This window comes from Engystomops pustulosus, chromosome 2 (assembly GCF_040894005.1).
Source record: "Engystomops pustulosus chromosome 2, aEngPut4.maternal, whole genome shotgun sequence".
Classification (NCBI taxonomy): Eukaryota; Metazoa; Chordata; class Amphibia; order Anura; family Leptodactylidae; genus Engystomops; species Engystomops pustulosus.
This window is the reverse complement of record NC_092412.1, coordinates 154,163,245-154,175,739: the sequence shown is the minus strand read 5'-3', so window position 1 is coordinate 154,175,739 and position 12,495 is coordinate 154,163,245. Positions and strand designations below refer to the sequence as shown.

Below are 12,495 nucleotides of genomic sequence, written 5' to 3'. Positions count from 1 at the left end.
GAAAAAAAAATTCATTTTGCCATACTTTGGGGCCAATAACTTTTCTATACTTCGGTGTGCAGAGCTGTGTAAAGAGGACCTGTCACCCTGAAAAACAGCACTAGGAGGGCGCGATCACACGGTGCGTTATGTCCTGCGTTTTCATTGTGTTTGAAACGCATAATATCAGCTGACAAACAGTAATGTAATTAGGCAAATCACCTCTCAGCTGTAATGCATTTCAAACGCAATGAAAACGCAGGCAAAACGCACCGTGTGAACGCGCCCAGCGATGTTACTAAAGTAAGCAGCTCCTAGTGCTAGACAGACGCATCAGTGCTACACTGATAGCGTTACCGGAAACCTCTGATAACACTAACAAACACCGCTGCGCTGTACCCTAGAAATGTCAGACCACTCTCAAAGGGGTCCAACGTATTCATGAGGGGGCGGTCCCTCTTCCCCTGACCACCCTGCTCGTTCCATAGGCTGGCGGTGACTGCCGCGTGTCATGCCCACAATCCCACCCCCTCATGAATACGCGGTCCGGCGTTTGTAGTGTACAGCGCAGCAGTGTTAGTTAGTGTTATCAGAGGTTTCTGTGTAACACCGCTGCGTTTGGTTTAGCACTAGGAGCTGATTACTTTAGTAACATCTAGTGCTGAATTTCTGGGTGACAGGTCTTCTTTAAGGTGTCATTTTTGCGGTATGAGATGACACTTACATTAATACCATTTTGGGGACCTCTTATTGAGCGGGTACATGTCACAATAATTCAGTGCATCCGCCACAGTGTGTGTTATTTGTGTCTTCCAGGACTGTGCATGCTGTGGACTACTTCAGATTGGAAGGATTACGTCGATGACCGACATTTCTAACAAATAAAATGGTCAGCGAGGGTGTGTCTGCGTTCTTTGTTCAATTAAATTCATATTTGTTAAAAATGGTGTGATTTTTTTTTTTGTGACACTCTTCATACTTTGCCATAGTAGTGCTGCCGGCTAGATGACGGTGCTCATTACTAAGGGCTGGCCTTAGTGTTTGCCTTAATTTTTTTTGGCAAATTCACACTAACGCCCATACCATTACCCCGGTACCCACCGCCACCAGGGGTGCCGGGAAGAGCCGGGTACAAACCAGTACCTGACCGTCTATAGATAGTCAGGTAGTGGGGCGGCTGCAGGCTGTTATTGTTGCACTGGAATAGCCCCCTAACAGTGGCCTATCCAAGCTCAGTAATGGCAGGCTGCTGCTGCTTTTTTGTATCTGGCTGATTTGAACAAGAGGGGGCACCCCATGCCGTTTCCCCCCCCATTTTTTTTGTAAAAATGGGGGAAACACGCATATTTTTGTCAAAAATGTGAAGAAAAAACGGCATGGAGTGCCCCCTATTTTTCATATATATATATATATATATATATGTATATATATATATATATATATATTGCTGCTATATATACATTGGTGTCAGTGGATGCGTTGGAGGTATGAGCAGGGACGTGGCCAGGGGGCGTGGCTAGGGTGTGGCTTCTGTGGGTAAAAAAATCGGACTTTATTATTCTTCCCATACTGAGGGCCCAAGTGGACATTTAGGATTTACTCTGACACATGTAACCATTTTGTGCATCTAAACTAGTGGAATATTCCTCCAACATAAATATAACTGAGAAAGCATGCTGGAAAACTAAGAATCCCGCCTTATCTTTGGGTATAATAGAACTATGGCCACACCCATTATGCTCATGTATTCTTTAAAAAAAACATTCTAAGAAGTACATCAGTTTTTTCGCAGCCAAAAAATACTCTGCGTGACAATACCGGTATAGATGTTAGATTGTGCAGAAAATTATTACATTTTGAGAAAACCACTGGTACTGGGCTCACAGAGCACTCATAAGAAGCCATCTCGCGCGCCTCTCTACTGTCACATGTTTACTATCGTCCAATGGTGTCAGCCTAATTGAGTTCACGCCTCTGCAATGCATATCCGCCTCGAACAGACGCAGAAGTGACGTCAGCAGGCGCCAAACTGGAACTATTGTGAAGCCGGACCCTGAAGCTCCCAGAATCCCTTTACGTAGGACGTACGTGCCCTCACTTTATATGGCTACCGCGGCATCGAAATAACGTCGATGTCGGCGCATCTGAGTACGCGCCACAGTCCCCGCCCCCTTCCTGCTTTCAGGGCGCGCTCCTGCTGCATCTCCTGGATCAATTCTCCACCGACGACATGTCCGCTAGTAGTCTGCTGGAGTCGGTACTGAGCGTAGCCTTACCTTACCCGCCACTGCATGTCTAGACACATCCACCTCGATGCTCCGTCCTTTTTTTCCATCACTCTCTTATCCATCCTGTGCCTGTATTTTCCTTGTGTCTAACAGGTCGTGTCATCTTCCATGTAGCCTGAATTATGTCTGCTTTCTCCTGTCTTTCCTACCAGAAGGTTATACTTCTACTCCCTTCATTTCTGTCATCTTTCAGTTCTTTTCCCACTCGCCTCTCCACTTACAGGCCATGCTATTTATTTCTCCCATATTCCTCTCCCTCTTTTCATCTTACCACTCCCTTTTCCTTCTATTCATTCCCTTTCTCCTGCTACATTTCTTCTATCCTCCCTTTTTCTTCTCCTTGTCCTTTACTCCAGCTCCCCCCCCCCCACATTTTTCTTGTCACTTTATATCCTCTATTTCTCATTTGTTCTTAATGTGGTAAAATATTTTTCTTCTGTTTTTGCAGAGACCCAAGGGGCAAGGAAGTAAAGGTGAGAAGACTGTAATAGAACCAGTTTGACTTAGACCTCGTGTCCACAAATGTCTGCACTTTGTGTGCCCTGGTGTCTTGTTTGCAGCCCATCTGACAATAGAAAGTGACTACTTAGGGTGCAAATAACGACCTGCTTTATAATGTGTGACATGGGCCGTCTGTCCACATAGGATAGGGTGCATGAGCAGATAGGTGATCAGAAAACGGCCAGTGCATTAGGCCTAAGTCAGATTTGTGGCCATTATGACTTTATACAAAAGAATAATCTTGGTGGATCCAATTGATATTTTGGGTGAAATGATGACCTTTATGCAAAATGATGACATAATTTGTTTCAATAAAACTGCATGTGAAGAAAGTTAACTTGTAGAGAAAAGGTACTGTGACTTGTCTGAGCAGGCATAAAGCTCTTGCAGTTAGCAAGCAAGTACATTAATACAAAATACTGCAATTGATACAACTTAACACTATAATATTTGTTTTGTTATGGTTCAGATACAATCTACATGAAAAGCTACAGTACCTTGCACATTATTTTGCTTTTCTGATTTACCATCAGAGCTGTATTCACCAATTCTTCTGGTTAATAGTGGACAAGTGTGTCAGACTCACAAACATTGAGCTGTGTTTCAGATACTGTAAAGTTCAAGTATGCTTCATAGAATGTTAAACTCTGTGGAGACATTGACAAAGCAAGAAATGCTGAGAAGCTTCAGTTCTGAAGCTTTCAGAATTGCAGATTCTTGGTAACCATATGCATTTAGAGATTCTTCCATGTGTAAAATAATGTTCAAGGAAACAATTATGTCCTTCAAGGTTGTCTATTTGGATAGAAGTGAACATTATTCTATTTGCTGATATAGTTTGGAATCTTGGAAAATGAAAGAACCAATTTGGGATGCCAGGAATGTAAAGGCACATTTTTCTGTATTTTTTGCTGCAAAGTGATACTTGTATATTTGCTTTCTAACCAATAATACTGTAATTCATTTCTAGTACAAAATGGATCCGTTCATCAGAAAGATGGAGTGAATGATAACGAATTTGAGCCCTATATACATACACAAGAGCGTCAGGTAGGACTGGCCATCTTTTCTTTTTGGATCTTCATTTTGTGTCTTTAAAGAGGACCTGTCACCCAATTTATCGGCACTAGGAGCTCCCCAGTGTTAGAGTGATAGCGTTACATGAGGTTTCCGGTAATGCTATCAAACACTGCGGCGGGGTACGATGTAATTGTCGGACAGCCCGCAAAGCTGTCCGACGTATTCATGAGGGGGCGTGGCTAGGGGCGGTGACTGCCGCCTAGTGCGCGGCAGTCACTGCCGGCCTATGGAGCTAGTGGGGCCCCCTCATGAATACATCGGACAGCTTTGCGAGCTGTCCGATGATTACACTGTACCCCGCCGCAGTGTTTGATAGCGTTTCCGGTAACGCTATCACTATAACACTGCGGCGTCTGATCAAGCATTAGGAGCTGCTTACTTTAGTTAGTTTACTCCTAGTGCGAAAATTTAGGTGACAGGTCCTCCTTAAGAATATAAAGAATAAAGTAGATGTGAGTGTTTCATCTGGAAATTCGCTTGGTGCCCTGCCGCTGCAAAAAACCTGAATAAAAAGCAACAGAAACAAGGCGATTGTGGCTGGTTTCTAATGCTTTCAGATTAGCCCAATGGAAGTTCAGCCATATACTTTAATTGCCATCAGTTTTTATACAGTGGAGGGAAAAAGTATTGTTAGCCACCAATTGTGCAAGTTCTTTCACTTAAAATGTAATTGACATCATAGGTAAAAAATTTACTTGCAAATTATGGTGGAATATAAGTATTTGGTCACCTACAAACAAGCAAGATTTCTGGCTCTTACAGACCTGTAATTTCTTCAGGAGGCTCCTCTGTCCTCCACTCATTCCCTGTAGTAGTTGCTCCTGTTTGAACTTGTTATCAGTATAAGAGACACCTGTCCACACTCCAAACTCCACTACGGTGAAGAGCAAAAGCTCTGTCGATGGACACCAGAAACAATACTGTAGACCTGCAGCAGACTGGGAACACTGAATCTGCAATAGACAAGCATCTTTGTGTGAAGTTCAACCAGAGAAGCAATAATTAGACAATGAAAGACCTATAAGACTACTGCTAATCTCCCTCGATCCAGGGCACCATGCAAGATCTTACCCTGTGGGGTCAAAATGATTACAAGAACATTGAGAAAAAATCCCAGAACCACACAGGAGGACCTAGTGAACGACTTGCAGAATGCTTGGACCAAGATAACAAAGGCTACCGTTGGTAACCCACTACTCCGCCAGTGACCCGGATCCTGCAGTGCCAGACGTGTTCAGCCAGTACCTATCAGGGCCCGTTTGAAGTTTGCTAGAACGCATTTGGATGTTCCAGAAGGGTATTGGGATAATGTCATATGGTCAGATGAAACCAAAGTAGAACTGTTTATCTGCAAAGGGACCAAATATCCTTCCATCAGAAAGGGCATTGACGATAAAACGTGGCTGGGCCTTTTAGCACGATAATGTGCCTAAACGCCCGCCAGGGAAACAAAGTAGTGTAATAAGAAGCATTTCAAGGTCCTGGAATGGCCATAGAAAACCTTTTGGAGGGAGTTGAAAGTCTGTATTGCCTAGCAGACGGTGCCAAAACATCACTGCTCTAGAGGAGACCTGCATGGAGGAGTGGGCCAACGTACCAGCAACATTGTGTGTCAACCTTTTGAATAGTTGCAGAAAATGTTTTCTCTGTCATACAATAAATTCTTTAAAAATCAGTCAATGTGATTTTCTGGATTTGTTTTCTCATTGTCTCTGATAGTTAAGTTCTACCTCTCATGTCAATTACATGCCTCAATCTTTTTTAAGTGGGAGAAATTGGTGCTGACTAAATCCTTTTTTTCCTACTGTATCCTCAAGTTCCATATTTTGGCTTGAGGCAACTGATATATGAACGAACCCCAAATGGTGAGTGGTTTTGCAAACATTGAAACTTATTTAAATTAAACCCAGTTGCAATGAAACTATCTTATTATTATTTTTTTTAGGACTTTTCACCACCTCTAGACGTGTGTGATGAATATACACACTATAGGGGCTGCTACTGAGATGCAGGGGCACTTTGAATTTTCTTTCTAGCCCCCATGATTGCTGACATATCGGTAATGATGGCTGAACAATATAATTCTCTCCAGTTTCCGAGAGGAGCTGGAACACAGGTAGGGGTGTGAGTTATAAATTACTTGTCAGAGATGAGTGGCATACTGCATGCTCCCTCCCAGCTACTCCTCTCTAACAATAGAGAGGATTCTAATGGTCAGATAATGGGGCTGATCTTTCCAAAACCTTTGGGGCAAAACAAAAAAATCCAAGTACCCCTGCAGCTCCTACAAAATGGTTTGTTCATTTCCACATATCTGAGGTGATGAAATGTCCTCTTTAAAGAGCACTGCTGAAATTGAAGTTGTCAATAATGAAAAATTCCTTTTAAATTTGCTGATTAGTAAGTAAAATGTAACAGAAACCTTAAATTAATTCCTCTTTCTTATTTTTAGAGTAATGGATACACTGCATTGTCAGATTCCTACCTTCCCAGTTACTACAGTCCTTCCATTGGATTCTCTTATTCTTTAAGTGATGCTGCCTGGTCTACTGGAGGAGATCCACCACAGACTATGCCTTTTCTTGCTTCTTATGGCCAGTTAGGCAGTGGAGAGCCACACTTTTTGCCAGATGCAATGTTTGGACCTCTAAGTGGTGCTCCTTTCTTGGGACAGCCTGGATTCAACTTTTTTCCAAGTGGCATGGACTTTTCAGCCTGGGGTAGTGGAGGAAGCTCTCCAGGTGCATCTGCTCCAAACTCTGGCTATGGTGGGAGTTATGCATACGCTCCTAGCAGTTTGGGAGGGGCTGTTTTGGATGGCCCAACAAGTTTTGCTGGGGGAAAAGCAGTTGGCAGCCTAGAGCAAAGCATGGGGGCTTTGAAATTAGGAGACGGGAATGGGATCAAAACTGGTATCTCCAATTTACCACCTGCAACTATTGGTCCACCAAAGCAAGCATCTTGGGCAGACATTGCCAGCAAGCCTGCCAAGCCAAGCAATGGAAAGTCTCTTCCACCACCTGTCAAGCAAAACATGGAAATTGGAACTTGGGAAAACAAAATACCTGCAGCCAGTGTTTGTCAGCTACCTTCACCTCCAGTTCTTCAGCAGGCAACACCCATTATATCTTCTGCACATGCTCCAGCTCGTTGGTCAGCTCCTCGTAGCCGTGGGGCAGAGCAAGCCCATGTATCGCACACCTTGGCAGAACCCCATCCTGTTTTGGAGAAGCTACGCTCCCTTAATAACTATAACCCAAAGGACTTTGACTGCAATCCAAAATTTGGCAGAGTGTTTATTGTGAAGAGTTACTCAGAAGATGACATACACCGTTCTATCAAGTACAACATATGGTGTTCTACAGAACATGGTAATAAACGTCTGGACGCTGCTTATCGCTCCCTGAATGGTAAAGGTCCTGTCTATTTACTTTTCAGTGTTAATGGGAGTGGTCATTTTTGTGGGGTGGCGGAAATGAGATCTGCTGTGGACTATAATACTTGCGCAGGTGTGTGGTCTCAGGACAAGTGGAAAGGACGATTTGATGTACGTTGGGTGTTTGTGAAGGATGTACCAAATGGGCAGTTACGACACATCCGACTAGAGAACAATGAGAATAAACCAGTTACCAACTCCCGAGACACACAGGAGGTTCCCCTAGAAAAGGCACGTCAAGTACTGAGAATCATAGCTAGCTACAAGCATACCACTTCCATATTTGATGACTTTTCACATTATGAGAAGAGGCAAGAGGAGGAGGATGGTGCCAAAAAGGTAATTTTTTACTTGATTGAAAACCAAGAAAGTTAGAATATTTCTGATTTTAATGATGTTCTTCAAAGTCCACAGCTGCATTTGTTTGGGTGTCTGCAACTACAAAGTCCATGAGCTTGGATCTCAACTAGTGTTCATTGTGAAGCTGTATTTAAATCTGTTTGATTCAGATAGGAACTATATTTCACTTTAGGCAAATCACTTTAATGTAATTTGCATAAACAAATTAACTGTAGGTGTTCTCAAAGTTGCAGTCTTTGTCTGAATCTTCAGTCCCACATCTTGTGGATTTGGCTTCTGAGTCACTGAGACATGTTGGTGTACTCCTAGGCTGTGATGTTTTAAAGACTCTAAATCACATTAGAAACATTCATACGTGGGATAAAATTAAATCATCACTTTTAAAAGTGTGTGGGTAGATTTGAAATTATAACCCCCAGTGATGTTTAAAGATTTATTTTTAACCCCCTTACTTTACAATTTAATAATACACAATGGCACTCTGCTATATAACGCACACTGTCAGTCTGGTGGTCATGTATGTGACAGAAATCTAATCTGGAAAGGTCAGTCATTTGTGACAGATCTTTACCTCAATGGAGTTTTTTTTTTTTTTTTTTTTTTTTTTTTTTTTTTCCCCTCCATGTTTTGTAATACTCAAAGGGGTATTTCCATCTGAGCATTTACATTAAATTGAATTCATTTGCCATATGTAAACATTCCTTCAATTGGATGTTATTAAACAAATGTTCCCGTGTGAAGATAATTTTTCATAAATGTAGTCATTCTGTCCCTTAGAAAAAAGATGGTTTCCTCGGATACGACCACCTCACATTTTGGCAGCAGTGGCCAGCCATGCACTATTGAGTCCCGTCTGAACACCTGGATTAAGCAATCATCATCTGCACCTTGCCACAGGACGGCTGTGGGACATGCAGTAACTCCTGGACATTTTATATACAAAAACCTTTTGTTTTTGTGCAATCACTCCAGCAGAGGTGGCCATATCCAAGGAAGCCATCTCGTTTCTAAGGGACAACTTTTATGAGAAATTATCTTCACACAATATCTTCAATATCTGTCCTTATTTGTGTATCATGGTATTGGATGATGCATTGATCTTAGTTTTGTGGTTGGTTGTTTGTTTTTTTTGTTTAACTTGAATTTGTTTCTTTATGATAGTTGACGTCTCCTATACTCTTTTCTTTTTAGGTGATTAAAAATTAGGCCATAACAGATTTGGGTAAGCATATGACCTGAACCAATAAAACTTAACACAACATCTTACAGGGCTACATTTGGTCATGATCTTGAATACTTGCATTTTTTTTTATTTTATTATATTTTTTTTCCTGGATCGCTTTGTAGCATATGCTGAATATGTTCATTTACACCTTGCCTATAAGGAATCTAAATAAGTGATAAAAGATGTTACTAGTTTTTATAAACATTTAAAAAAATTGCAGGAAATACTAAAAATACTCCTAATAATCTCTTATACAGCGAAATCATATTCCACAGCACAGTATAGGTTCTCCCCCCCCCCCCCCCCCATGTCAATATTTCAAATACTGTTGTAGAGGCAAAGTTCTGTAGTTGATGGATCCTTAATCCTTTAAACCTAGGGCAGCATGGTGGCTTTGTGGTTAGTATTACAGCCTCGCAGCACTGGAGGCCTGGGTTCAAGTCCCACCCAGATAAACATCTGCAAAGAGCTTGTATGTTCTCTCCGTGTTTATGTGGGTTCCCTCCCACATTCCAAAACATACTGGTAGGTTAGATTGTGAGTCCCATTGAGGACAGTGCTGCGTAAACTGTGTGTGCTGTATAAATAAAGGAATTATTTATTTAATCCACGTGGATGGGAAAAATTTATATTATGTATATATTTTTTATGCTCCTTACAGTTCCAATCTTCTGCTTTACTTTATTCTCTACTCCTCTTTTGTAGAACCGAAAGAACTAAGCAAGCAAATATGGGTTTATGTTAATGGACAAACAAACTTCGGGGTGAAAGCCTCTGAAAGGAACCCCCTTCACCATATTTCAGGGATTAAGATACTGGATTTTATGCTGGGTGTCTGATCAAGATTGGATTGTCAAAAGCCCCCCTCCCACCCCCCCTGCTGGCAGAGGCTGGATGCTCATTATTTTGGAAATCCCGTGTTTGTTGATATATGGCAGAAGCCATTTTTTTTTTTTTTTTTTAAATTGACTGTGGCAGAAGCCTTGTTTCTTTTTCTCTGGCATATTCCCCTGGACAGCACTCCAGCGTGTATGTTTTAAGCATCCATGTTTTGCTTGTGTGTATATATGTGTATGTTGAATTTATCAAATTACATTGGTAGGGTACAGATTTAATACATGAAAACGTGCAACTAGTACTGAGCCTCAAGTCTTGGTCACATGGTAAAGTTTTGCAAGTCTTTATGGCTGGGTCCAAATCAAAAGAAAACCTAGTGTAAGGCTAAATTCACACACTCTTTTGCCCGCCGTACCTTAGCACGGCGGGGACATGTCCTATCTTTCTCCCTGCTACAGGACAGTACGGTGCCATGCGCCCATTGCAGTCTATGGGGGCCGTATAAACTCTGTATATATGTCCCCCATAGGACCGTGTCAATGTAGTCAAAGAAATAGCTGTGCCGATTTTACCCCAGTGTAGAACTCTGAAGTACCTTTTGAAGTAAAATGACAAATATCCCACTCTGCCTTGTAAGAGAAGTAGATCCATTTTTTACTTGTGTTCTTCTACCTTAATAGAGCAGTAGTACGGGTAGACAGAGTTCTCTGAAGAACAACCATGTAAGGGATTAGTTACACACTTTATATATGTGTTTTAGCAGATATTTGCAGGTTTTCTAGATGAATGCTCAACATTAAAATGGCTGTTTAATGTAAAAATACCCTATTCTATGATGCTCCCATTTGCAGAACGTCTTGCAAGCTGAGTTTCAAACCAGAGTGCCAGGGAGTCTACTCCTTCTGTCTTTGTCACTCAAAAAGATTGAAAGAGGTTGAAAAACATTACTGCTTTCTTCCAAAAACAGCTCCGATTTTGGGTAGTCCATGGTATAGCAACTGCGCTCTACTCATTTCTATACAGCAGAGCTGCAATACCAGAACAAACCATTGTCAGATGTGGCGCAGCTTTTGGAAGGAAGCCCCACAGCCATTGTTTACGTGTTAAATATATTAAAAAGAAGTAAACACAGCAACTTTGGACCACCTCTTTAAGTACATTAGTGCAGCAAGCCCCCTTCAAAACAGCCATGACTGGTATACTGATTTAGACAAGAAGAGATCGCACCAGCGCTTCAGGAGATGTGTTGTAAAAAATATTTTCTTTATTCAATCCAGTTAAAAGTCAAACATGGCTTGGCACATAGGTAGAAGGACCACCAGGTTTAAAACCAACGCGTTTCGCTCCTTGCGAGCTTAGTCATGGTAAAACATGCTTCCTACTGTGTAGGAGCTATTTAAAGATCGCGCCCTGAATGGGCGTGTGACGTCACTGACACGTGATGTGGGTCACGTGATCGGGACTGAACACTCCCTTTTAACTCGTTAAGTCCTTTCTACTAGAATATGATAAGGTAAGAGACTTGTAACGATACATTAAAACAAAATATCATAAGGGTAAGATGACAATGGAAGACCGACACATATTTAAAGCATTACTTGATGGAAATGAGGCACCATTTCCTGCATATGTGAGAACGAATGACAATTATATTGCACAGCAAAGTAAAAGCACGTATGTGTACATGGTGTAAGGCAGAAAAACAACAGACTCATCTCTGAAAAAGGGAACATCGAGAAGATCTAGAAATGAATGTAAAATGACAGATAGGAGGGAGTAGAGTGGACAGGAAGAGGGTCAGAAGGGGAGCAAGTAGATATAATAATTTGATCATTTAATCATAACACAGAATCAGGTCCTGACGCAGATTAAGACCCATGGGTTGTGTCGTTTTGAGGATAAACATCCAATAGGTCTCCCTGCTCATGAGTTTCTTTCTATGATCTCCTCCCCTGTCCGGTCGTTTGACCTTTTCCATTCCCTGCCATGAAAAATATCTGCTGTCACCATCGTGGACATCCCGAAAATGCCTCGAAGCCGCAGACAGATTAGTTAAATTCCTGTTTTTTATGTCAGATAAATGTTTCCTTATGCGGACTTTGAGGGCATTTGTGGTGCATCCCACATATTGCTTATTACATAAGGTACATTTAATACTGTATATAACAAATGAGGTGTTACAATTCAAATAAGAGGTGATTTTGTAACTCTTTTGAGTAGTGCATGACGTAACGGAATCGGAGACATGAACAAAGTTGCATGCTATACACTTCGTATGTCCACATTTATGACTACCCAGATGTTGTAGCCAGGTGTAATTGGTAGGGTTTGTAATAGTACTTTTAAATAGGCTGGGAGACAACATGGAACCTAGAGTGGGGGCTTTTTTCGGGATGCACCTAATCCCTTTTGCAAGACAATGTTTCAAATCTTCATTTTGTTCTAGGATGGGCAGATATTTTGTGATGATCTTCTTTATATGGTGGAATTGGTTACTATATGTAGTTGTAAAGGTAATGGGTTTGTCATTAGATGTTCGATTTCTCTTTTTGGGGGAGTCAGACAACAGTGTTTCTCTATTTACATTGGCAATTCTTTTTTTAGCCATAGTTAGTATGTGTGGCTTGTATTTACGTTCCCTAAATCTTTTTTCCCAAACACATGTTTGTGCATCAAAAGTGGTGTCTAGTGAGCTGTTTCGACGAAGCCGTACCAATTCACCATAAGGAACATTGTCTACAACATGTCTCGGGTGACACGATGTAGACAATAAAATTGTGTTGCCTGCA

General features: G+C 41.5%; 1 protein-coding gene across 3 annotated transcripts; it reads left to right on the top strand.

The window, feature by feature from the left end:
* Positions 1–1,842: 1,842 nt before the first annotated feature.
* Positions 1,843–10,946, top strand: YTHDF2 (YTH N6-methyladenosine RNA binding protein F2). Of its 3 annotated transcripts, none has more exons than XM_072136984.1 (6): positions 1,843–2,063; positions 2,716–2,740; positions 3,739–3,818; positions 6,301–7,623; positions 8,836–8,866; positions 9,575–10,946. In XM_072136984.1, exons 4-5 carry the CDS (start codon positions 6,421–6,423, stop codon positions 8,848–8,850), a joined length of 1,218 nt encoding a protein of 405 aa, XP_071993085.1. In that variant the 5' UTR covers positions 1,843–2,063; positions 2,716–2,740; positions 3,739–3,818; positions 6,301–6,420; the 3' UTR covers positions 8,851–8,866; positions 9,575–10,946. The 3 variants fall into 3 exon arrangements, with proteins under 3 accessions (XP_071993085.1, XP_071993083.1, XP_071993086.1); XM_072136982.1 differs by lacking the exon at positions 1,843–2,063 and adding an exon at positions 2,077–2,236; XM_072136985.1 differs by lacking the exon at positions 1,843–2,063 and adding an exon at positions 2,253–2,360.
* The last annotated feature ends 1,549 nt before the right edge of the window (positions 10,947–12,495 follow it).